Source organism: Haematobia irritans, chromosome 4, assembly GCF_050003625.1.
Source record: "Haematobia irritans isolate KBUSLIRL chromosome 4, ASM5000362v1, whole genome shotgun sequence".
Taxonomy (NCBI): Eukaryota; Metazoa; Arthropoda; class Insecta; order Diptera; family Muscidae; genus Haematobia; species Haematobia irritans.
In genome coordinates, this window is record NC_134400.1 from 18,615,638 (window position 1) to 18,641,914 (window position 26,277).

The 26,277-nt window shown below is 28.1% G+C and overlaps 1 protein-coding gene across 2 annotated transcripts in view; it reads right to left on the reverse strand.

The window, feature by feature from the left end:
• rols (zinc-RING finger and ankyrin repeat domain-containing protein rolling pebbles) overlaps positions 1 to 25,008 on the reverse strand; it is a 253,722-nt gene extending 228,714 nt beyond the window's left edge. Inside the window, exons 1-2 of one of the 2 annotated variants that reach the window (XM_075303559.1) lie at positions 24,929 to 25,008; positions 7,840 to 8,994 (exon numbers count right to left, since the gene is read on the reverse strand). In XM_075303559.1, coding sequence (XP_075159674.1) covers positions 7,840 to 8,983 — 1,144 coding nt within the window. In that variant the 5' untranslated portion in view covers positions 8,984 to 8,994; positions 24,929 to 25,008. The remainder of the gene's footprint in view (positions 1 to 7,839; positions 8,995 to 24,928) is intronic. The other variant, XM_075303552.1, reaches the window with a different exon arrangement.
• Between the last annotated feature and the right edge of the window lie 1,269 nt (positions 25,009 to 26,277).

The following is a 26,277-nucleotide window of genomic DNA, read 5'->3' on the forward strand; positions in this document are numbered from 1 at the left end:
TATAATAGATTTTTTTTTTTTCAAAATTTTACTTCTACAGAAAATTCTGTCAAAATTGTACTTCTATAGAAAATTTTGTCGATATTTTGTGTCTATAGAAAATTTTGTCAAAATTTTATTTCTACAAAAATTTTGTCAAACTTTTATTTCTATAGAAAACTTTGTCAAAATTTTATTTCTATAGAAAATTTTGTCAAAAGTTTATATCTATAGAAAATTTTCTCAGACGAAAATTTTGTCAAAATTTTATTTTTACAGAAAATTTTGTCAACATTTTACTTTTATAGACTATTTTGTCAAAATTTTATTTCTGTAGAAAATTTTGTCGAAATTTTATTTCTATAGAAAATTTTCTTAAAATTTTATTTCTATAGAACATTTTCTCTAAATTTTATTTCTATAGAAAATTTTGTCAAAATTTTATTTCTATACAAAATTTTCTCAACATTTTATTTCTATAGAAACATTTTGTGAAAATTTTATTTTTATAGAAAATTTTCTCAAAATCTTATTTCTATAGAAAATTTTGTAAAAATTTTATTTTTATAGAAAATTTTGTCAAATTTTTATTTCTATAGAAAATGTTGTCAAAATTTTATTTCTATAGAAAATTTTGTCAAAATTTTATTTCTATAGAAAAATTTTTCCAATTTTTATTTCTAGAGAAAATTTTGACAAAATTTTATTGCTATAGAAAATTGTGTCAAAATTTTATTTCTATAGAAAATTTTCTCAAAGTCTTATTTCTATACAAAATTGTATTTCTATAGAAAATTTTGTCAACATTTTATTTCTATAGAACATTTAGTGAAAGTTTTATTGCTATAGATTTTTTTTTAAATTTTATTATAATAGAAAATTTTGTCAAAATTTTACTTCTACAGAAAATTCTGTCAAAATTGTACTTCATAGAAAATTTTGTCAAAATTTTATTTCTACAAAAATTTTGTCAAACTTTTATTTCTATAGAAAACTTTGTCAAAATTTTATTTCTATAGAAAATTTTCTCAGACGAAAATTTTGTCAAAATTTTATTTTTACAGAAAATTTCGTCAAAATTGTATTTTTTTAGAAATTTTTGTTCAAATTGTATCTTTATAGAAAATTTTGTCAAAATTTTTTTTTTACAGAAAATTTTGTCAACATTTTACTTTTATAGAATATTTTGTCAACATTTTATTTCTGTAGAAAATGTTGTCGAAATTTTATTTCTATAGAAAATTTTCTTAAAATTTTATTTCTATAGAACATTTTCTCTAAATTTTGTGAAAGTTTTATTGCTATAGAAAATTTTGTTACAATTTTATTATAATAGAAATTTTTTCAAAATTTTTTTTTCTATAGAAAATTTTGTAGGAATTTGATTTCTATAGAAAATTTTGTAAGAATTTTATTTCTCTAAAAAATTTTTTCAAAATTTAGTTTCTATAATTTTTTTTTTAATTTTATTGCTATAGAAATTTTTGTCAAAATTTTATTTGTATAAAATTTTTTTTTTAATTTATATAACCCCGAAAAGTTATAGAAATTCCCTAGTATGACAAACCCTATACTAAAACCCAGACGATAAATGGTAGGATGAATGAACAGACTGAAAAGACCGCTAACAAACTGAACAAAATATTAAATGAATATAAGTGTGTGTATATGGGCCTTAAAGCTTAAAAAGTAAAATTTTTGGACGGCAACAAGCCTGCAAACATCCACACACTACCATCCAGCAAACATATTAAAGTGATAATAATGACAAGATTCACATGTACGGATTACATAGCGAAATCAATGCCTTATACCCAGACTCTATACAAATATGGTGGAGGATTGAATCCTTGTGGTGCCCACGATGCGCAATTCACATACTACACAAACTACAACCGGTTTGCCCAACAGACCTGTTACTTTGGAAGGAATCTTAGTAAATTCGATGCAATATTGAAACCAATGAAGCATCGAAAATGTACGTCGGCAAGAAGAAAACTCATTGGAAGCAATATGGCAGTGATTGTTCACATATAGGTATAGAGATGCCTATAGAGATGAATGGGGAAAACACTTGCAAAAGGGGGAAATGTTTAGTTTCTCGAAATTAGCAAGATTCTTTGGAGTTGTCTTAAACTCTAAACACTGCTGGAAAAAATCGCAGAAGTGTCCCCAAACTGTCACAGCGGTAACAGCACCAGTGTTACCACTGTACCAGCCATAAAAATTTGTATGTAAGGCGGACATCTAACAATGACACAAGTAGTTGGTATGGATGTAGGTTGGATGGTATTGCAAGTGGGCATTTGGGGGCGCAAAACTAGCAAAGCTGAAAAAAAATGGCAGAAGTGTCCCTAAATTTGTACAAATGTAATAATGGCACAACTGGTAACTCCAACAGTATTACCGTTGTGCATGTCATCATCATTCGTATGTAAGGCGGACACACTAGTAATGGAATTTTAAGAATCTATAGGTTAGAATCAAATATCCCACTTGTTAGCAAATAATCCTGGCATGACATCCCTACATTTAGCATGATATACTAGAGCTTCGATTCATATATCTTTGTTTTTTTTTTTTTTTTTTACCAGAAAGGTTTGTCTTATGTGAACATAACATTTCTATCTAAAAACCTTTTGAAAGCACTTGAGATATCCTCACACAATATGCTATCAAGCGAAAGCAGACAAAGCAAAGCTTTAGGTACCCAAAATTATTCTCTTCCCCTTTAGTAAATGGTCAAAGGAATTGAGATTATGGACAATCTTGGTTTCTTAGACAATCAAATCACCACCCAAGACCCCAAGTCTTCTCAGTTCTGATAACCAATATACAGAGGGAAAAAATACAACGAAATAAATATGTGTGTTATCCTACCTGCCTATATAGAATGCGGGAATGGTGGAATAAAGCCAATACTGGAGTAAGATTCAGCAAAACTAGAGTCCGACGCAAAAAAATAATTGTCCGTGGAACTTTTGCACATAACTCTCAAATGTTATACCATAGATTGCAGGTATATAGGCAAAGAAGAAGATCCCGAAAAGGCTGATGCAAGAAAATACATCTCAGTTATTTTTTCCAATCTTTATTTCTACAAAAAAGATTGCCCAAATTTTATTTCTGTAGAAAAATTTGCCGAAATTTTATTTCTGTAGAAATTTTTGTCAAAATTTTAATTCCATAGAAAATTTTATTTCTATGGAAAATTTTGTCAAAATTTTAATTCCATAGAAAATTTTATTTCTATGGAAAATTTGTCAAAATTTTAGTTCCATAGAAAATTTTTCCAAAAATTTATTTCTATCAAAAATTTTTGTCAAAATTTTATTTCTTGACAAATTTTTCTCAAAATATTTATTTATATCAAAAATTTTGTCAAAACTTTATTTCTATAGAAATTTTTTTCCAAACTTTATTTCTACTAAAAATTGAATTTTATTTCCATAAAAAATTTTGAAAAAATTTTATTGCTATAAAAAAAATTTTCCATAGAAAATTATTGCAAAATTTTATTTCTTTAGAAAATTTTTCCAAAAATTTATTTCTATCAAAAATGTTTGTCAAAATTGTATTTCTGTAGAAAATTTTGTCAAAATTTTAATTCCATAGAAAATTTTATTTCTATGGAAAATTTGTCAAAATTTTAGTTCCATAGAAAATTTTTCCAAAAATTTATTTCTATCAAAAATTTTTGTCAAAATTGTATTTCTTTACAAAATGTTCTCAAAATTTTTATTTATATCAAAAATTTTGTCAAAATTTAATTTCTATAGAATTTTTTTTTCCAAACTTTATTTCTACTGAAAATTGTGTCAAAATTTTATTTCTATAGAAAATTTTGAAAAAATTTTATTGCAATAAAAAATTTTGCAAAATTTTATTTCTGTAGAAAATTTTTGCAAAATTTTATTTCTATAGAAAAATTTTCCACAAATTTATTTCTATCAAAAATTTTTGTCAAAATTGTATTTCTTTACAAAATTTTCTCAAATTTTTTATTTATATCAAAAATTTTGTCAAAATTTAATTTCTATAGAATTTTTTTTTTCAAACTTTATTTCTACTGAAAATTGTGTCAAAATTTTATTTCTATAGAAAATTTTGAAAAAATTTTATTGCTATAAAAAAATTTTGCAAAATTTTATTTCTGTAGAAAATTATTGCAAAATTTTATTTCTATAGAAAATTTTTCCAAAAATTTCTATCAACATTTTTGTCAAAATTGTATTTCTTTACAAAATTTTCTCAAAATTTTTATTTATATCAAAAATTTTGTCAAAATTTAATTTCTATAGAAATTTTTTTCCAAACTTTATTTCTACTGAAAATTGTCTCAAAATTTTATATCTATAGAAAAAATTTGTCAACATTTTAGTTCCATAGAAAATTATTGCAAAATTTTATAGAAATCTATAGAAAATTTTTCCAAAAATTTATTTCTATCAAAAATTTTTGTCAAAATTGTATTTCTTTACAAAATTTTCTCAAAATTTTTATTTATATCAAAAATTTTGTCAAAATTTAATTTCTATAGAATTCTTTTTTTTTTCAAACTTTATTTCTACTGAAAATTGTGTCAAAATTTTATTTCTATAGAAAATTTTGAAAAAATTTTATTGCTATAAAAAATTTTGCAAAATTTTATTTCTGTAGAAAATTATTGCAAAATTTTATTTCTAAAGAAAATTTTTCCAAAAATTTATTTCTATCAAAAATTTTTGTCAAAATTTAATTTCTATAGAATTTTTTTTTCCAAACTTTATTTCTACTGAAAATTGTGTCAAAATTTTATTTCTATAGAAAATTTTGAAAATTATTTATTGCTATAAAAAAAATTTGTCAACACTTTAGTTCCATAGAAAATTATTGCAAAATTTTATAGAAATCTATAGAAAATTTTTCCAAAAATTTATTTCTATCAAAAATTTTTGTCAAAATTGTATTTCTTTACAAAATTTTCTCAAAATTTTTATTTATATCAAAAATTTTGTCAAAATTTAATTTCTATAGAAATTTTTTTCCAAACTTTATTTCTACTGAAAATTGTCTCAAAATGTTATTTCTATAGAAAATTTTGAAAAATTTTATTGCTATAAAAAAAAATTTGCAAAATTTTATTTCTGATCTCAAAATTTTAGTTTTTGTCAAAATTTTGTTTCTATAGAAACATTTGTTAAAATTTTATTTTTATAGAAATTTTTTGTCAAAAAATTATTTTTATAATAAATATTCACAAGATTTCATTTTTATGCAATCATTTGTCAAAATGTTGCTTCTATAGGATCTTCTATATCTATAGAAAATTTAGGCAACATTTTATTACTACAGAAAATTGTTTGCAAAATTTTATTTCTATAGAAAATGTTTCCAAAATTTTATTTCTATATGAAATTTTGTCAAAATATAGAAAATTTAGACAAAATGTTATTGTGTAGAAACATTTGTTAAAGTTATATTTCTATAGAAAATTTTGTCAAAATTTTATTTCTATAGAAAATTTTCTCAATTTTTTTTTATATAAATTTTTCTTCAAATTTTATTGCCACACAAAATGTTGTCAAAATTTTTTTCTATAGAAAATTTTGTCAAAATTTTATTTCTATAGAAAATTTTGTCAAAATTTTATTTCTATAGAAAATTGTGTTAACAATTTATTTCTATAGAAAATTTTGTCAAAATTTGATTTCTATAGAAAATATTGTCAAAATTTTATTTCTATAGAAAATTTTGTCCAAACTTTATTTCAAAAGAAAATTTTCTCAAAAGTTTATTTCTAAAGAAATTTTCAAAAAATGTTATTTCTAAAGAAATGTTCAAAAAAATGTATTTCTAAAGAAATTTCCAAAAAAAAATTATTTCTAAAGAAATTTTCAAAAAAATCTATTTCTAAAGAAATTTTCAAAAAATTTTATTTTTATATAAATTTTTCTTAAAATTGTATTGCAATAGAAAATTTTGTTAAAATTTTATTGCAATAGAAAATTTTGTCAAAATTTTATTTCTATAGAAAATTTTGTCAAAATTTTATTTCTATAGAAAATTTTCTCAAAAAAATTTTTTTTATATAAATTTTTCTTCAAATTTTATTGCTACAGAAAATTTTGTCTAAATTTTATTTGTATAGAAATTTTTGTCAAAATTTTATTTGCATAGAAAATTTTGTCAAAATTTTATTTCTATAGAAAATTTTGTCAAAATTTTATTTCTATAGAAATTTTTGTCCCAATTTATTTCAATAAAAAATGCTGTCAAAACTTTATTTGAATAGAAAATTTTCTCAAAATTTATTTCTAAAGAAATTTTCAAAAAAAATTATTTTTATATAAATTTTTCTTAAAATTTTATTGCCATAGAAAATTTTTGCAAAATTTTATTTCTTCAGAAAATTGTGTTTTAAATTTTTATTTGTAAAGAAATTTTTCTCAAAACTTTATTTCTATAGAAAATTTTCTCAAAATTTTATTTCTAAAGAAAATTTTCTAAAAATTTTATTTCTAACGAAAATTTTCTCAAAATTTTATTTCTAAAGAAAATGTTCTCAAAATTCTATTTCTAAAGAAAATTTTTTCAAAACTTTATTTCTATAGAAAATTTTCTCAACATTTTATTTCTAAAGAAAATTTTCTCAAAATGTTATTTCTATAGAAAATTTTGTCAAAATTTTATTTCTATAGAAAATTTGGCCAAACTTTATTTCAATAAAAATTTTGTTAAAATTTTATTTTCGTAGAAAATTTTGTCAAAATTGTATTACTATAGAAAATTGTGTAAAATTTTACTTTCTGTAGAAAAATTTGTTCAAATGTTATTTCTATAGAAAATTTTGTTCAAATGTTATTTCAATAGACAAGTTTGTCAAAATTTTATTTCTATAGAAAATGTTGTCAAAATTTTATTTCTATAGAAAATGTTTTCAAAATGTTATTACTATGGAAAATTTTGGCAAAAAAATCTCTATCAGCATATATCTGATGACATAATACCAAAAAATTGCTCATTTCTGAATGTACCTAACTAGTAGCAGCCTCGTCTCACAGTACCTGCCTCCGAAGGAGATGTAGTTGTGGTTTACCACAACCACATAAGCAAGCAAACCAGGCCAAATCGACCAGCAGAAGACACCACATGATCATCAACATTGACGAGGTAAATGAAGAACCATGGCACATAGCGTGTTCTATGCCATGAAGAATGAAATGTTACAGTCAGAAGCATATCCACATAGAAGGAAGTTGGTATACAAACATCAAACACGTCATTGTTGGTATAACACATAGGTTAACCCAAGCTAACAACAATGAAGCGATTGTCCAACCTTCACCCTATCAAATTTTCGTGTTCGCAGGAATGTAAGGAGACACCAAAAGGATTCCTCCAATAGAGAGCATTGTTCCCATGGGAAAGATGTCTCCTTACCAAGGTCTTGAAGTCTGAAGAAATCATGTCCGAAGCATAGATTTATCAGGGCCATTAATAGAACTTCGTAATATGTACCTATTACGATGGTGCTGTATTTTATCTTCGGCCGGAGATATTATACCACCCTCCTTCTATTGAAAAATGTTAGGAAATGGTTCTCTGACAAGAGAATGATAGACAATTTACGGCGAATTTAGATTACCTATTTCAGAACTTTGTAATATGTACCTATTACGATGGTACTGTATTTGATCTTTGGCGGGAGATATACCACCTTCCTTTCATTTGAAAAATCTTGGTAAATGGTTCATCGGCAAGAGAGTAGTAGAGAACTTACAACGAATGTAGACGAGCTATTCCAGAACTTTGTAATATGTACCTATTACAATTGTATTATATTTTCATACTATTTTTTTTTAATTATTCTCCACTTACCATTTTCTGCTGCACTCAAACATTTTACAGCCATTTCATCATTTAGATCTTCGGCCGGAGATATTATACCACCGCCAGAACCTCCACCGCCGCCGCCACATGAATTCCATTCGGATTTTAAACCATCCACTGAGATGCCAGAAATTTCCATGACATTTAAGGTATTGCCATTACGTAGTGAACTGGCATTATTAGCTCCATAGATGCCCGTAGCACTCATACATCGTAGATCCAATGAGGAATTCATAGAGCCATCATAAAATGAACTGGATTGTGAGGGACATGAAGAGTCAAAACTACGATTACATTCCCTTCGCTTATCGGGTGTGGCATAAATCGGTTCCGCTTTATTAAGGGCTGGCAAAGCCTTGGCACATTTTTTGGGTGTCGATTGTTGATCGGTGTAAGCTGGAGGTCCTGACATTTCACTGCCAAAAGAGGTATTTAGAGCACCATAACACGATGTAGTCATTATATCGGGCATTATACCCGAAGGACCATTACCACCAATAAATGCGGTACGATGAACCGGTTCCGATACTGTACTTTGCCACAAGGACTCATTTTCCTCTTCCCCTGGATTATTGTCCACATCCTCAATTTCCTGACTTTTATTTGGTTCAGCCATTTGACTAGCACTTAATTCATCAAAATAATCCAATTCATATAGACGAGACTCATCTATCATGGCTATATGATCCACTTCATCTGCCCCCTCGTCAGGCCATGAACTAAGAAGGTTGGAGTTGGGATCCTCATTTACCAGTTTCTTAAATTTCTCATCAACATCCTGAATCATTTCAAAGGCCGGTTTTGGTATCGAAGATGAATGCAAGGAATCCGAATCATTTTCTTCAATGCAGGACAAATGACGTGTGCGAAATCCATAGATGATACCAGTTGTAGCATTGGACGAGGTGCCTTGGATATTAATGGCCTGAGAATTGGGTATAGCCGATTTGCCACCACTACTGGCACCATTGAATTGTTGCTGATGCTGAATCGGTTGTGGTGTTGCTGAATAATTTAATTCATTGTAGATATGAAATGTTGTATCGGAATCATAAGATATATCGGTACCTTCTGAGGTGAATGAGGTATTGAGATCATTATAAGGCATTGTGGCAGGATGATTTGAGAACATTTTGGGTAATGCTGGAAAGAAAACGAAAATCGGTTAATTAAATTTCAAATAAAATTTTGAGAAAATTTTATACAGACATAAAATTTTGAGAAAATTTTCTATAGTAATAAAATGTTGACATAATTTTCAATAGAAATAACATTTTTAGAAAATTTTCTATAGAAATAAAATTTTGATAAAATTTTCTAAAGAAATAAAATTTTGCCAAACTAACTATAATATAGAAATATACTATAGAAATATAAGAAATATAAGTTTGTATATTTAAATAAAATTTTACAAAATTTTTTATAGAAATGAAATTTTCAGAAAATTTTCTATAGAAATAAAATCTTTGCTAACATTTTTTATAGAAATAAAATCTTTGTTGTTGTTTTTTATTTCAGCTTAAAACCATACATTGACTAAACTACAAGTGTAGCTTAACCAACAGAGGAAAAGAATGTTTGTCAAATTTATTTGGGCAAAGCCCTATAGACTGCAAGATGGTTGGATGGACGCACGTTTCGGAATTACCACATTCCTCATCAGCATCCTCTACTTGCAGCAAAACTATCAACCAATTATCAGAATAAATTCAGGCAGTTTATTAAACCCAACAAAAACCACACTGGAACCCTCCGAAAAAAGGTTTTACATTGATAGCCGGCTTATGCCGAAATAAATTCGAAACAAACATATCTCTTTTCCTATGCCACTGTCAAATCATCGATTTGAATTCACATGGCTGGGTTTATTTTGAGCGTGCCTCCTCTTCTTTTTCCATTTGTTTTGTTTTGTTATTGTTGGTTTTGTTCTTTAAGCATTGTTGTTGTTTTTTATTTCAGCTTGACAAAATTTTCTATAGAAATAAAATTTTGACATAATTTTCTATAGAAATAAAATGTTGACAAAATTTTCTATAGAAATAATATTTTGAGAAAATTTTCTATACAAATAAAATTTGGACAAAATTTTCTATAGAAATAAAATGTTGAGACAATTTTCTCCAGATATCGAATTTTGACAAAATTTTCTATAGAAATAAAATTTTCTAAACTACAAGTATAACTTTGCCTACAGAGGAAAAGAATGTTTGTCAAATTTATTTGGGCAAAGCCCTATAGACTGCACGTTTCGGAATTACCACATTCCTCATCAGCATCATCTACTTGCAGCAAAACAGTCAACATTTTGACAAAATTTTTTTATAGAAATAAAATTTTTACAAAATTTTTCATAGAAATGAAATTTTCAGCAAATGTTCTATTGAAATAAAAATTTTCAGTAAATTGTCTATACAAATAAAATTTTGACAAAATTTTCTACAGAAATAAAATTTTAAGAAAATTTTCTATAGAAATAAAATTTTAAGAAAATTTTCAATAAAAATCGAATTTTGACAAATTTTTCTATAGAAATAAAATTTTAACAAAATTTTCTATAGAAATATAATTTTGCCAAATTAACTATAGAAGTATAAGTTTGAGAAAATTTGCATATTTAAATAAAATTTTACAAAATTTGTTATAGAAATAAAATTTTCTATAAAAATATAAATTTGACAAAATTTTCTCTAAAAATTAAATTTTTGACAAAAGTTTCTAAGAAATAAAATTTTGACAAAATTTTCTCTAAAAATTAAATTTTTGACAAAAGTTTCTATAGAAATAAAATGTTGACAAAATTTTCTATAGAAATAAAATTTTGACATAATTTTCTATAGAAATAGAATTTTGCCAAATTAACTATAGAAATATAAGTTTGAGAAAATTTGTATATTTAAATAAAATTTTACAAAATTTGTTATAGAAATAAAATTCTGACAAAATTTTCTATAGAAATTAAATTTTTGACAAAAATTTCTATAGAAATAAAATTTTGACAAAATTTTCTATAGAAATAAAATTTTGACAAAATCTTCTATAGAAATAAAATTTTGACAACATTTTTTTTATAGAAATAAAATTTTTACAAAATTTTTTTATAGAAATGAAATTTTAAGAAAATTTTCTATAGAAATAAAATTTTGACAAAATTTTCTATACAAATAAAATTTTGACAAATTTTTCTAAAGAAATACAATTTTGAGAAAATTTTCTACAGAAATAAAATTTTAAGAAAATTTTCGATAGAAATAAAATTTTAAGAAATTTTTCAATAGAAATCGAATTTTGACAAATTTTTTATAGAAATACATTTTTTACAAAATTTTTTATAGAAGTGAAATTTTTAGAAAAAATTCTATAGAAATAAAATTTTTACAAAATTTTCTGTAGAAATAAAATTTTGACAAATTTTTTTATGAAAAAAAATCTTCCAAAAATTTTTCTATAGAAACAAAAATTTGAAAAAGTTTTCAATAGAAATAAAATTTTGACAAAATTTTTCGTAGAAAAAAGATTTTGAGAAAATTTTCGATAGAAATAAAATTTTCTATAGAAATAAAATTTTGACAAATTTTCTATAGAAATAAAATTTTCAGAAAATTTTCTATACAAATGAAATTTTGACAAAATTTTCTAAAGAAATAAAATTTTGAGAAAATTTTCTACAGAAATAAAATTTTGAGAAAATTTTCTATAGAAAACAAAATTTTAAGAAAATTTTCAATAGAAATCGAATTTTGACAAATTTTTCTATAGAAATAAAATTTTAGCAAAATTTTCTATAGAAATAGAATTTTGCAAATTAACTATAGAAATTTAAGTTTGAGAAAATTTGTATTTATATATATATATATATATATATAAAGTTTTATATATAAAGTTTTATAAAATTGTTTATAGAAATGAAATTTTCAGAAAATTTTCTATAGAAATAAAATCTTTTATAGAAATAAAATTTTGACAACATTTTTTATAGAAATAAAATTTTTACAATTTTTTTTATAGAAATGAAATTTTAAGAAAATTTTCTATAGAAATAAAATTTTTATAATTCTTTTTTTTATAGAAATAAATTTTTGAAAATTTTCTATACAAATAAAATTTTGACAAAATTTTCTAAAGAAATAAAATTTTAACAAAATTTTCTATAGAAATAAAATTTTAAGAAAATTTTCTATAGAAATAACATTTTAAGGAAATTTTCAATAGAAATCGAATTTTGACAAATTTTTCTATAGAAATAAAATTTAAACAAAATTTTCTATAGAAATAGAATTTTGCCAAATTAACTATAGGAATATAAGTTTGAGAAAATTTGTATATTTAAATAAAATTTTTACAAAATTTTTTATATAAATGAAATTTTCAGAAAATTTTCTATAGAAATAAAATCTTCCATGGAAATAAAATTTTGACAACATTTTTTTATAGAAATAAAATTTTTACAAATTTTTTTTTATAGAAATGAAATTTTAAGAAAATTTTCTATAGAAATAAAAAAATTTTGACAAAATTTTCTATACAAATAACATTTTAACAAATTTTTCAAAAAAAAAAAGTAAAATTTTGAGAAATAAATTTTTCAAAAAATGTTCAACAGAAAGAAAATTTAAAGAAATGTTGCAATAAAAATTGAATTTTGACAATATTTTCTATAGAAATAAAACTTTGACAAAATATTTATAAAGAAATACAATTTTGACAAATTTTTTTTATAGAATTAAAATTTTCAGAAAAATTTCTATAGAAATAAAATTTTTACAAAATTTTCTGTAGAAATAAAATTTTGACAAAATTTTTTATGGAAAAAAAATCTTGCAAAAATTTTTCTATACAAACAAAAATTTGAAAAAGTTTAGAAATAGAAATAAAATTTTGACAAAATTTTTAATAGAAATAAGATTTTGAAAAAATTTTCGATAGAAATAAAATTTTCAAAAAATTTTCGATAGAAATAAAATTTTGACCAAATTTTCTAAAGAAATAAAATCTTCTTTATAAAATAAAATTTTGAGAAAACTTTCTATAGAAATAAAGTTTTGAGAAAATATTCTATAGAAATAAAATTGTGGAAAAATGTTCTATAGAAATAAAATTTTATTGTTGTTTTTGATCTCAGCTTAAAACCATGCATTGACTAAACTACAAGTGTAGCTTAACCAACAGAGGAAAAGAATGTTTGCCAAATTTATTTGGGCAAAGCCCTATAGACTGCAAGATGTTTGGATGGACGCACGTTTCGGAATTACCACATTCCTCATCAGCATCCTCTACTTGCAGCAAACACAGAAAAAAATATCACCAAAATATTTCCAATTAAAAAGTTAATTGAAGTTGCAAACTTTTTTCAATTAATAAATAAATTGGTACAATTAACTTTTTAATCAAGATAGAAACATTAATTTAATTAAATCAAGGATTGAAAATTTTAAAATTTTTAATTAAAAAGTTAATTGATACAATTAACTTTTAATCAAATTCGGAAGACTAACTCAGTTAAAAAAGTGATGAAAATTTTTTTTAAATTTTTAATTAAAATTTTTTTCAAACAATCAATTGTTAATCCAAATAAAAATTCTAAGCCAATTCAGAATGTAATTGAAAATAGTTACCTTTTTATACCCTCCACCATAGGATGGGGGTATATTAACTTTGTCATTCCGTTTGTAACACATCGAAATATTGCTCTAAGACCCCATAAAGTATATATATTCTGGGTCGTGGTGAAATTCTGAGTCGATCTAAGCATGTCCGTCCGTCCGTCCGTCTGTCCGTCTGTCCGTCCGTCCGTCTGTCCGTCTGTCCGGCTGTCCGTCCGTCTGTGGATATCACGCTAACTTCCGAACGAAACAAGCTATCGACTTGAAACTTGGCACAAGTAGTTGTTATTGATGTAGGTCGGATGGTATTGAAAATGGGCCATATCGGACCACGTTTACGTATAGCCCCCATATAAACCGATCCCCAAATTTGGCTTGGGAAGCCTCCCGGAGCAGCAAAATTCATCCGATCCGGTTGAAATTTGGTACGTGGTCTTAGTATACGGTCTCTAACAACCATGCAAAAATTGGTCCATATCGGTCCATAATTATATATAGCCCCCATATAAACCGATCCCCAGATTTCACCTCCGGAGCCTCCTGGAGGGGCAAAATTCATCCGATCCGATTGATATTTGGTACCTGATGTTAGTATATGGTCTCTAACAACCATGCAAAAATTGGTCCATATCGGTCCATAATTATATATAGCCCCCATATAAACCGATCCCCAGATTTGACCTCCGAATACTTTTGGAGGGGCAAAATTCATCCGATCCGGTTGAAATTTGGTACCTGATGTTAGTATACGACCTCTAACAACCATGCAAAAATTGGTCCATATCGGTCCATAATTATATATAGCTCCCATATAAACCGATCCCCAGATTTGACCACCGGAGCCTCTTGGAGGAGCAAAATTCATCCGATCCGGTTGAAATTTAGTACGTGGTCTTAGTATACGGTTTTTAACAACCATGCAAAAATTGGTCTATATCGGTCCATAATTATATATAGCCCCCATATAAACCGATCCCCAGATTTGACCTCCGGAGCCTCTTGGAGGAGCAAAATTCATCCGATCCTGTTGAAATTTGGTACCTGATGTTAGTTTACGGCCTCTCATAACCATGCAAAAATTGGTCCATATCGGTCCATAATTATATATAGCCCCCATATAAACCGATCCCCAGATTTGAACTCCGGAGCCTCTTGGAAGAGCAAAATTCATCCGATCCAGTTGAAATTTGGTACATGGTGTTAATATATGGTCTCTAACAACCATGCAAAAATTGGTCCATATCGGTCCATAAGTCTATATAGTTCCCATATAAACCGTCCCCAGATTTGACGTCCGGAACCTCTTGGAGGAGCAAAAGTCATCCGATACGGTTGAAATTTGGTACATTTTGTCAATATATGGCCTCTAACAGCCATGTAAAAATTGGTCCATATCGGTCTTTAGTTATATATAGCCGATGACTTATTACACAAAAATTGGTTCATATCGCTAAAAATAATCTACCAAAACTTTATTTCCATAGAAAATTTTGTCAAATTTTATTACTATAGAAAGTTTTGTCAAAATTTCATTTCTATAGAAAGTTTTGTCAAAAGTTTATTTCTATACAAATGTTCGTCAAAATTTTATTTCCATAGAAAATTTTGTCAAAATTTTATTTCTATAGAAAATTTTGTAATCTACCTAAACTTTATTTCCATAGAAAATTTTGTCAAATTTTATTACTATAGAAAGTTTTGTTAAAATTTCATTTCTATAGAAAGTTTTGTCAAAAGTTTATTTCTATAGAAATGTTTGTCAAAATTTTATTTCTATAGAAAATTTTGTAAAAAATTTATTTCTGTAGAAAATTTTGTCAACATTTTATTTCTATACAAAATTTTGTCAAAATTTTATTTCTATACAATATTTTGTCAACATTTTATTTCTATAGAAATTTTTGTCAAAATTGTATTGCTATAGAAAATTTTGTCAACATTTTACTTCCATAGAAAATTTTGTCAACATTTTATTTCTATAGAAAATTTTGTCAAGTTTTTATTTCTATAGAAAATTTTGTCAAATTTTTATTTCTATAGAAAATTTTGTCAAAATTTTATTTCTATAGAAAATTTTGTCAAGGTTTCATTTCTATAGAAAATTTTGTCAAAATTTTATTTCTATAGAAAATTTTGTCAAACTAGATTATATACGTATTTAATCGGCCTTTTTTTGTTTAATATATACCCCGTATGGGCTAACTTACAATTTAGAAGACAGTGTTAAAAAGTTTTACGATACCTTGCCATCGGCAAGTGTTATCGCAACCCAAGTAATTCGATTGTGGATGACAGCCTTTAGTAGAAGTTCCTACGCAATCCATGGTGGAGGGTACATAAGATTCGGCCTGGCCGAACTTACGGCCGTATATACTTGTTTTAATTACTAAATTAATTGAGTTTTGCAATCAACATCAATTAAATTTTTAATTGACTCAATTAAAAAATTAATTGAAATTTGGTAATGAAATCAATTAATTTTTTAATCAAGAATTTTTTCTATGCCCAATTAAAACTGTGATTGATACTATCATTTTCGTGATTGAAGACATTTCAATTAAAAAATTAATTGGATCAATTAATTCCGTGATTGAATCAGAAAAACAATTTTTGTGTGAAACTATCAACCAATTATCAGAATAAATTCAGGCAGTTCATTAAACCCAATAATGAACCACACTTGAACCCTCCGAAAAAAGGTTTTGTATGATAGCCGGCTTAAAGAACAAAGAAAACAATAACAACAAAACCAACAATAACAAAACAAAAAGAATGGAGAAATACAATTTTTACAAAAATTTTTTATAGAAATTAAATGTTGACAAAATTTTCTATAGGAATAAAATTTTGACAAAATTTTCTATAGAACTAAAATTTGACAAAATTTTCTACAGAAATGAAATTTTCAGAAAATTTTCTATACAAATAAAATTTTTACAAAATTTTCTGTTTATTCTGGGTGTTTCAACCAACTCTACTCATTTATAATACCCTGTTCCACTGAGTTCAGGAACAGGGTATAAAAACAAAAACTGAAAAATTAAGAAAAAAAAAAACATCAACCCTCTTCCTCAAATCTGGAGTTGAGTGGACCCCAAATGGTGGAGTCTTCATGACAACAACTAAAATGTCTTGGGAACAGAGTTCATTTACTTCATAAACGGATGATTGCCATCGGAATAGCATGTGCCACATAAACGATCCTGCATTAGTCAGTAGTTGAGTGTGGGGTGTTAGTTTTCTTAGCATGCCCTGGTGGTGGAGGCTGTTGTTGCAGTATCCCGACAGCTAAATGAGACAGATGCGCATCTGTTGTGTTGGGAAAATAATATGGAAAAATGAAGGGACAATAACATCATTCAAACAACAACAATTCCAAGTATCAAAGGCTCTGATGCAATCTCTTCACTTGGGTGTATGTGTTTTGTCTAGGCCCATGGATCATTCTACACAAACACATAAAAATACGCGAGCGCAATCTCTCATAGAAGTAGGAGCAGTACTGTTATATTGATGTTTGATATTGGGTCTGTTCCCTTACTTTATAATTATTATTTATGTTTTCTCCATAAACAAAAAAAAAAAAAAACTCAGCACACGCAAAAATTACAAAGGACAAGTATATACACTGAAAAAATATTGATCTAATATTAAAGATTATGCAGCCTAAATTTTAGGACACACAATTTTAAGGACAAATTTCTTTAAAATAAAGAATTTTTAATTAAAATAAAGTACTTAATCGTTGCTTTAAAAATTGTTTTCTTTAAGACACGAATCTTTGAAATTTGCGTCCCTTCCACAAAGTCGTAAGTCATTCTAATTTTTGTGATATTTTCTGGTTTTAATTAAAAAGTGCAGTTCACTGGAAAAATGCACGAACAAACCTATTCTTATTGATCATCATCTTCCTATTCTCGTGTGTGTGCATCTCTAACGCTGCAGGGGGTTAAAAACACATAGACCCTATGGCTCATTCTCATTGTAAGTCATCGAATCCATTTTTTTTTTTCATTCTAAAAATGTCTTGAAATTCTAGATGGGGAAATAAAATCAAAAGGCTGATGTGTGTAACGTATCCGTGCACTTGGGATCGTTAATGTAAATCCTTAGGAAATTTTGCTTTATTTACTTTGTTTTCGTTTTTAAATTTATGGGTGGAGGACTTCCTGCCTTTCTTCTTGTGGTGTTGGAGCATTAAACTATTGGTGCCTCTATTTCATGCAACATGTGGCCCAAGAAAGTAAAAGTAAAACTAAGAAACGCCCGTATTAGAAATCTTAATATGTAAAAATTTAGTTTGATGTAGTTTTGTGTTTTATTTTTTTTCGTTACTTTTTGAAGCCGATATGTTTTTATGAAATGTTTGGGATATTGGAAATATTGAAAAGGATGTTAGGTTAGGTTAGGTGGCAGCCCGATGTATCAGGCTCACTTAGACTATTCAGTCCATTGTGATACCACATTGGTGAACTTTTCTCTTATCACTGAGTGCTGCCCGATTCCATGTTAAGCTCAATGACAAGGGACCTCCTTTTTATAGCCGAGTCTGAACGGCCTTCCACATTGCAGTGAAACCACTTAGAGAAGCTATGAAACCCTCAGAAATGTCACCAGCATTACTGAGGTGGGATAATCCACCGCTGAAAAACTTTTTGCTGTTCGGTCGAAGCAGGTATCGAACCCACGACCTTGTGTATGCAAGGCGGGCATGCTAACCATTGCTCCTCGGTGACGATGTTAGGGCTCCTTTATCTCATAATGAAATTGAAGGTGGATCAAATAATTTGTGAAGCTTCATAAATTTCTTGTTTCGATGTAATTTATATTCTATAGGCAGGTGAGCTAGTGAGCACGGTGTCGATTCAAGTTTGCTCTCGAAACGACAGCATGCATACTCGAAGGGCAGCTCTACCTGCCCTGTCCGCTTTGCATGAACGAGTCAACTTTATTGAAAGCTCACTATTTGTCAATGAATACACAATCGTGGCGTTTCTAGACATCGAGGGGGTATTCATCCGAGCTCTATATTAAATGGAGTGGCAACTCTGAATGTTGATCCAGGTATACTTAGGCTGCTAGACGAACTGCTAATGAGGATAAGTATTTCGGCCACACTAGGACAAGCAAACATACAAAGGTATGTGAAGGGGGAGTGCCTCTGCCCAAGGAGGAGTTCTTCTTTGGAATGTTGCTATAAACAACCATCTGGTTTCCCTAGAAAAAGAAAAGATACAAGTGGTGGCATACGCAGACGATGTGGCTCTGGTCGTCAGGGAAAAATTCCCATCCACAATCAGAGATGTTATACAGAGAGACCTCTGGATGACTGAGAAATGGGCGAAAGAGAATGGTCTTGGAGTAAATCCTGCAAAGACAGAATTAGTCATGTACACTAATAGAAAAAATTACGTTTCACAATCGTGAACGGACGTTGTCAAAATGAAACGGAAACGTTCACAAAAAATCAAAACGGAATGTTCACAATTTCGTCCACGGGCGTTCACGATTTCATGAACGGCAGTCGTTTCTCTTTGGCCATGAAAAGTTTTAAAATAATCGTTAGACGTTGTTATGGCAACTCCGCCGTTGGTGCAATGTGCTAAGGCGACTGTTAACGCGTATCGTGCAGGCAACACAGGTTCGAGTCACGGTAACGGAAATATTTTTTTTTTAATTTTGTTTATAAATTCGTAACCATTACGTTCTCAGATCATGAACGCTGGTTGTTGTCTTGACAACGTATAGTGTCATTTTTACGTTGTCGGATTGACCCCATCTGTTCTCAGTTTGACAACACATGTGTGTTGATTCACTTTCATGAACGGATCGTTTCGAAATGACCACGCCGTTCATGATTTTTTCTATGGGGGTACTGTAAAGATCGCAAAACTCCCACGGTTAAGGCCATATCCTTAGGGGGTATTGAAATTCCCTTTGGTGAATTCCAGAAAGATCGAGAAAAGCCACAATAGCTTTGTACTTGTGCAAAAAGGCAATAGGAAAAACAAGTGTAAACGGCCGTAAGTTCGGTCAGGCCGAATCTTATGTACCCTCCACCATGGATTGCGTAGAAAATTCTACGAAAGACTGTTATTCACAATCGAATTACTTGGGTTGTGGTATCTTAAATCGTTTTCTAAATTGTGAGTTAGTCCGCACGTAGTATATATTAGACAAAAATGTATGTAAGTCTACAAATAATTACGAATCGATATGGACTTTTGCACGGTACGTGGAGAGCCAGAATTGAAATATGGGTGACGCTTATATGGGGGCTATATACAATTATGAACTTGATATGGACTAATTTTTGTGTGATTTATTTATTTATTTATCTGAGGGCTATATATAACTATAGACCGATATGGACCTAGTTAGGCATGGTTGTTAACGGCCATATACTAGCACAATGTACCAAATTTCAACTGACTCGGATGAAATTTGCTCATCCAAGAGGTTCCAAAACCAAATCTCGGGATCGGTTTATATGGGGGCTATATATTATTATGGACTTATATGGACCACTTTTGGGATGGTTGTTAAATATCATATAGTAAAACCGCGTACCAAATTTCAATCAGATCGGATGAATTTTGCTTCTCCAAAAGGCACCGGAGGTCAAACCTGGGGATCGGTCTATATGGAGCTATATATAATTATGGACTGATATGAACCAATTCATGCATGGTTGTTGGATACCATATACTAACATCATGTACCAAATTTCAACCGAATCGGATGAATTTTGCTCTTCCAAGGGGCTCCGGAGGTCAAATCTGGGGATCGGTTTATATGGGGGCTATATATAATTATGAACCGATTTCGATCAATTTTTGCATGGGTATTTGAGGCCATATACTAACACAATGTACCAAATTTCAGCCGGATCGGATGAAATTTTCTTCTCTTAGAGGCTCCGCAAGCCAAACCTGGGGATCGGTCTATATGGAGCTATATATAATTATGGACTGATATGAACCAATTCATGCATGGTTGTTGGATACAATATACTAACATCATGTACCAAATTTCAACCGAATCGGATGAATTTTGCTCCTCCAACAGGCTCCGGAGGACAAATCTGGGAATCGATTTATATGGGGGCTATATATAATTATGGACCGATGTGGACCAATTTTTGCATGGTTGTTAGAGACCATATACTAACACCATGTACCAAATTTCAGCCGGATCGGATGAAATTTGCTTCTCTTAGAGGCTCCGCAAGCCAAATCGAGGGATCGGTTTATATGGGGGCTATATATAATTATTGACCGATGAAGACCAATTTTTGCATAGTTATTAGAGACCATATACTAACACCATGTACCAAATTTCAGCCGGATCGGATGAAATTTGCTTCTCTTAGAGGCTCCGCAAGCCAAATTTGGGGGTCCGTTTATTTGGGGGCTATACGAAAAAGTGGACCTATATGGACCAATTTTTGCATGGTTGTTGGAGACCATATACTAACACCATGTACCAAATTTCAGCCGGATCGGATGAAATTTGGTTCTCTTAGAGGCTCCGCAAGCCAAATTTGGGGGTCCGTTTATATGGGGGCTATACGTAAAAGTAGACCGATATGGCCCATTTGCAATACCATCCGACCTACATCAATAACAACTACTTGTGCCAAGTTTCAAGTCGATAGCTTGTTTCGTTCGGAAGTTAGCGTGATTTCAACAGACGGACGGACATTCTCAGATCGACTCAGAATTTCACCACGACCTAGAATATATATACTTTATGGGGTCTTAGAGCAATATTTCGATGTGTTACAAACGGAATGACAAAGTTAATATACCCCCATCCTATGGTGGGGGGTATAAAAACAAGTATATACAGCACTAAGTTCGGCCGGGCCGAATCTTAAATACACACCACCATGAACCAAATATTAGGGTTTCCTTTGAAATTTCAGGAGGGCTTGAGGACACTTCCCGAAGATAAATTTAAAGATTTCACCTATGAGGACTATATCAGATTCTGGATTTATAAGAACCATTTTTGTCTGAATAACGTCTTGATTTGAAATCTTATATCTGTAGAAGTAAAATCTGGAAATTTTACATTGAGTTTCAAGCAATGTTCATGATCAGTGCGCCTTCTACACCCTCAAGAAGTGAAGTCGGTCTATATGGAGGCATTACCAAATGGACCGATAAAAACTTAATCCGATACACGTTTTTGTGAGCCTAAAATACCAGAATATTTACAATTTCAAGCAAACCAAATAAAAACTACGGTTTCTAGAAACCCAAGGAGTTAAATCGAGAGATCGTTCTTATGGGGGCTATACTAAACTGTGGACCGATACTCACCGTTTTCGGCACACCTCTTTATGACCCGAAAATATCTCTAGATTTCCAATTTCAGGCAAATAGGATAAAAACTTCGGATTCTAGAAGCCCAAGAAGTACAATCGGAAAATCGGTCTATATGGGGGCTATACCAAAATATGCACCGATACTCACCATCTTCGGCACACCTCTTTATGGTCATAAAATACCTCTAGATTTCAAATTTCAGGCAAATTGGATAAAAACTACGATTTCTATAAGCCCATGACCCCAAATCGGGAGGTCGATTTATATGGGGACCATATCAAAACCTGGACCGATATAGCCCATCTTCGAACTTGAACTGCCTGCAGACAAAAGACGAGTTTGTGCAAAATTTCAGCACATTTGCTTCAGTATTGAATACTGTAGCGTGATTACAACAGACAGACAGACAGACGGACATCGTTATATCGTCTTAGAATTTCTCCCTGATCAAAATTTATATAGTCGGAAATCGATATTTCGATGTGTTACAAACGGAATGACAAACTTCCCTGTAGGAAGTCTGGGGACATGTGTCTCTATTTCACCACTTTTGTCAACTATTATGGTGACATTGTCGATAATTTGTCTACAGCTTGTCTACAAATATTTCTCTGGCTTTAATGTGTAGAGAAATGTATGCCAAATGAGCGTTAATGCTTCTTCTTCATTTTCATTGTTTCGCTTTGTTATGGTGACATTGTCAACAATTTGTCTACAGGCTTTGATGTGTAGAGAAATTTATGACAAATGAGAGTCGCTTTTTTTGGTTGTGAAAACACGTGGTATCGCAATAATTGGACAATTGTTTAAAAAGAAAAGTGAGTTTTATAAGTGAATTAAAAAATGAATAAAAGAAATTACAAAAGACTTGTGAAAAAGCAATTAAAATTGTACAAGGATAGAGCAAATGCTGAAGAGGAGAGAGCACTTTCAGTGATTTTGTGCTGCAAGAAGAAAATTGTGAAACTTTTGAAGATTTTGAGTTATTTAATTTAATTAAAAATACATAATAAATATGATTTTAATTTCTAATTTTACGCCTTTTTATTTGGTAAAAAAGTGTTGACAAAATGGTGACAATGGACTACTGATTCAGTGGTTCCAATGTCTCCATATGGTTCCAAAAGTACCACCTAGTCAGTAGTTCTTGTGTCAGTAGTTCATTCTCAATGACAAGTACATGTTAAATGTCAATAGAATTTTACATATTCTGGGGTATATTTGGTCAGTAGTACTGGCGACACAGTCAATAGTAAGTCAGTACTGTTTCACTACTGACATTTCCTACAGGGTTATTATACCCCCGTCACCATTCTATGGTGGTGGGTATAAAAAGTGTTGTTCCACCAAGACAACGCACCGTGCCACAAGCCATTGAGAACGATGGCAAAAATTCATGAATTGGGCTTCGAATTGCTTCCCCACCCACCGTATTCTCCAGATCTGGCCCCCAGCGACTTTTTCTTGTTCTCAGACCTCAAAAGGATGCTCGCAGGGAAAAAATTTGGCTGCAATGAAGAGGTGATCGCCGAAACTGAGTCCTATTTTGAGGCAAAACCGAAGGCGTACTACCAAAATGGTATCAAAAAATTGGAAGGTCGTTATAATCGTTGTATCGCTCTTGAAGGGAACTATGTTGAATAATAAAAACGAATTTTGACAAAAAAAAATGAGTTTTTCTTTGTTAGACCGAGGACTTATCAGCCAACCTGTTATGCTATGGTCACACTGGGCAAATATTTGACAGAAATCAAAAAAGAATCCGCCGCCACAGGCTAACTAGCTAACATTTTAGCTCATATTGGATATATAACATCATGATAGGATTATTTTCCAAAAACTTTATCCAGATATTCGGAAAATTATTCTGGAATAATGTTTGACACTCATTATGGTCAAATATTTGCCTAGTGTGACCATAGCCTTAGTCTTCCGAGTTTTTGTATTTACATTTGATTCATGGTGGTGGGTATATAAAATTCTACCAGATCGAACTTATGTTCCTATATTGTTGTTTTTAACCCGTATTCTCCCGAGTTATAAAATAATCATCCGATTATAATAATGTTTGATACACAGCATGTATAGGCTACATTTAGTATATATATGAAAAAAAATTGTCATATCGGGTTCAGGTTTCCGGAAAATGAGTGTCGCAATTTTATTTTTTTCTGTGCAGCGATAACGGTACACTGGTGCATTGAACATGCCAATGTTTCTGTCGTCATATGACGACGCTATGGGAATATGGGTTAATATTGACGTTATTGTGTTATGGCGTTTTCTTTTCTTGTAAAAAATGCACACTTTTTTTGCATTTTGCCCGGAAAATGTACTCTTTAGGTTCTTTTCTAAAAAAACAGGCAAAAGTGCGAAAAGGCTTCGAATTCTGTTGTGAAAAAAGCGCCATGCATAGAGGCAAATTACGGGCATTTTCAGCACTGCCAACAAACGAGAGTGCTGCGATTGCCCTGTTTCCTTCTTTGAATTCTTTTCTGCCCGCTGAAATGATAGCATTTTTTTAGGTTTCTGGTAACATTTTAAAAATGCGCATTCTGTACAGACAAAATGAAGGTAAAGCACTTTTTTCAGAAAAGAAAACACCATTAGTCTCAGTAGCTGTTGTTTGGATGGTTGTGAGTGTGTTGTTTTTTTTTTTGTATTTGGCTTTTGTGGCGCTGGCATAGAAAACACAGTTTGAGATTCATTGGTAGAGCATTGATGGTGAGCAAAGGAGTGAGTTAAAGTAATAACAGTAACGGGAGGATTATTAGCTTTATTATCGTTTTGACACCACTGGTTTAAACAGCTGAGGCATGTTTCTTGTTTTGTTGCATTGTCAAACATTGTCAGTTTGGTCTATAAGTTAATCATGAATCGTCTTACAAACAAACAAATTAATAAATATTGTTTAGATATTTTAAAATATATATTTATATTTTTAAAATATATATTAAATATATATTTTTTTTAAAATAATTAAATTATAAGATCGATTCAATTAAATATTTCATGCTTTTTCTGAATTGTATATGTTTGTTTTTGTTTTGAAAAATGTTCCTATAGCTCTTTAAAAATCAACTTTTTACTACACATGTATGTATACATTTATGTATAATGAAAATTGATTAATAGATTACTTACTGTTTCAATAAGCGTTTTGTAATAGAACCTTGATTGTTGATTATCTGGGCTGTCTTTATCTTTTGTTTATCTCTTTACAGATTAATACATTGTAAAAAGATATGATTGTATTTCTTCTTTGGTTTATTTATTTCATAAAGTCCATATCAATATAATCCGAACAAACAAATAACATTTAAAATCTGATTTAACACAATTTGATGTAACATAAAAAAAGAAAAAATAATAAAAAAAAAACAATAATGGGTTATTCAATAAAAGGCGGACCAACCGATATTTTAATATATTTACAAAGAATAATTTAAATTAAATTAACTTTTGATTACAAAAAAAAATAAAACAAAAATAATATTTCTTATGACCAAATTAGTTTTTTTATGTTTTATTTTTTAAATTTACATTTAATTTTGTTTAAAACAAAAAACAAGAATTATTAATAAAAATTTGCTATTCAACAAAAACAAGATTAATCGAATCGTTTATTTTAATATATTTACACATATTATTTTAATTAAATTAATTTTATTTAAAATTATTTTATTAGTTTAGTTCAATATTATTTGTATTTATATTATTTTTATTATTATTATTATTATTATTATTATTACTATTATTATTATTATTATTATTATTATTATTATTATTATTATTATTATTATTATTATTATTATTATTATTATTATTATTATTATTATTATTATTATTATTATTATTATTATTATTATTATTATTATTATTATTATTATTATTATTATTATTATTATTATTATATTATTATTATTATTATTATTATTATTATTATTATTATTATTATTATTATTATTATTATTATTATTATTATTATTATTATTATTATTATTATTATTATTATTATTATTATTATTATTATTATTATTATTATTATTATTATTATTATTATTATTATTATTATTATTATTATTATTATTATTATTATTATTATTATTATTATTATTATTATTATTATTATTATTATTATTATTATTATTATTATTATTATTATTATTATTATTATTATTATTATTATTATTATTATTATTATTATTATTATTATTATTATTATTATTATTATTATTATTATTATTATTATTATTATTATTATTATTATTATTATTATTATTATTATTATTATTATTATTATTATTATTATTATTATTATTATTATTATTATTATTATTATTATTATTATTATTATTATTATTATTATTATTATTATTATTATTATTATTATTATTATTATTATTATTATTATTATTATTATGATTATGATTTTTTTTTTAAATTTTAGTTTAAATCAATTGGTTCCATCCCAATGGACCTGATTAACTAGG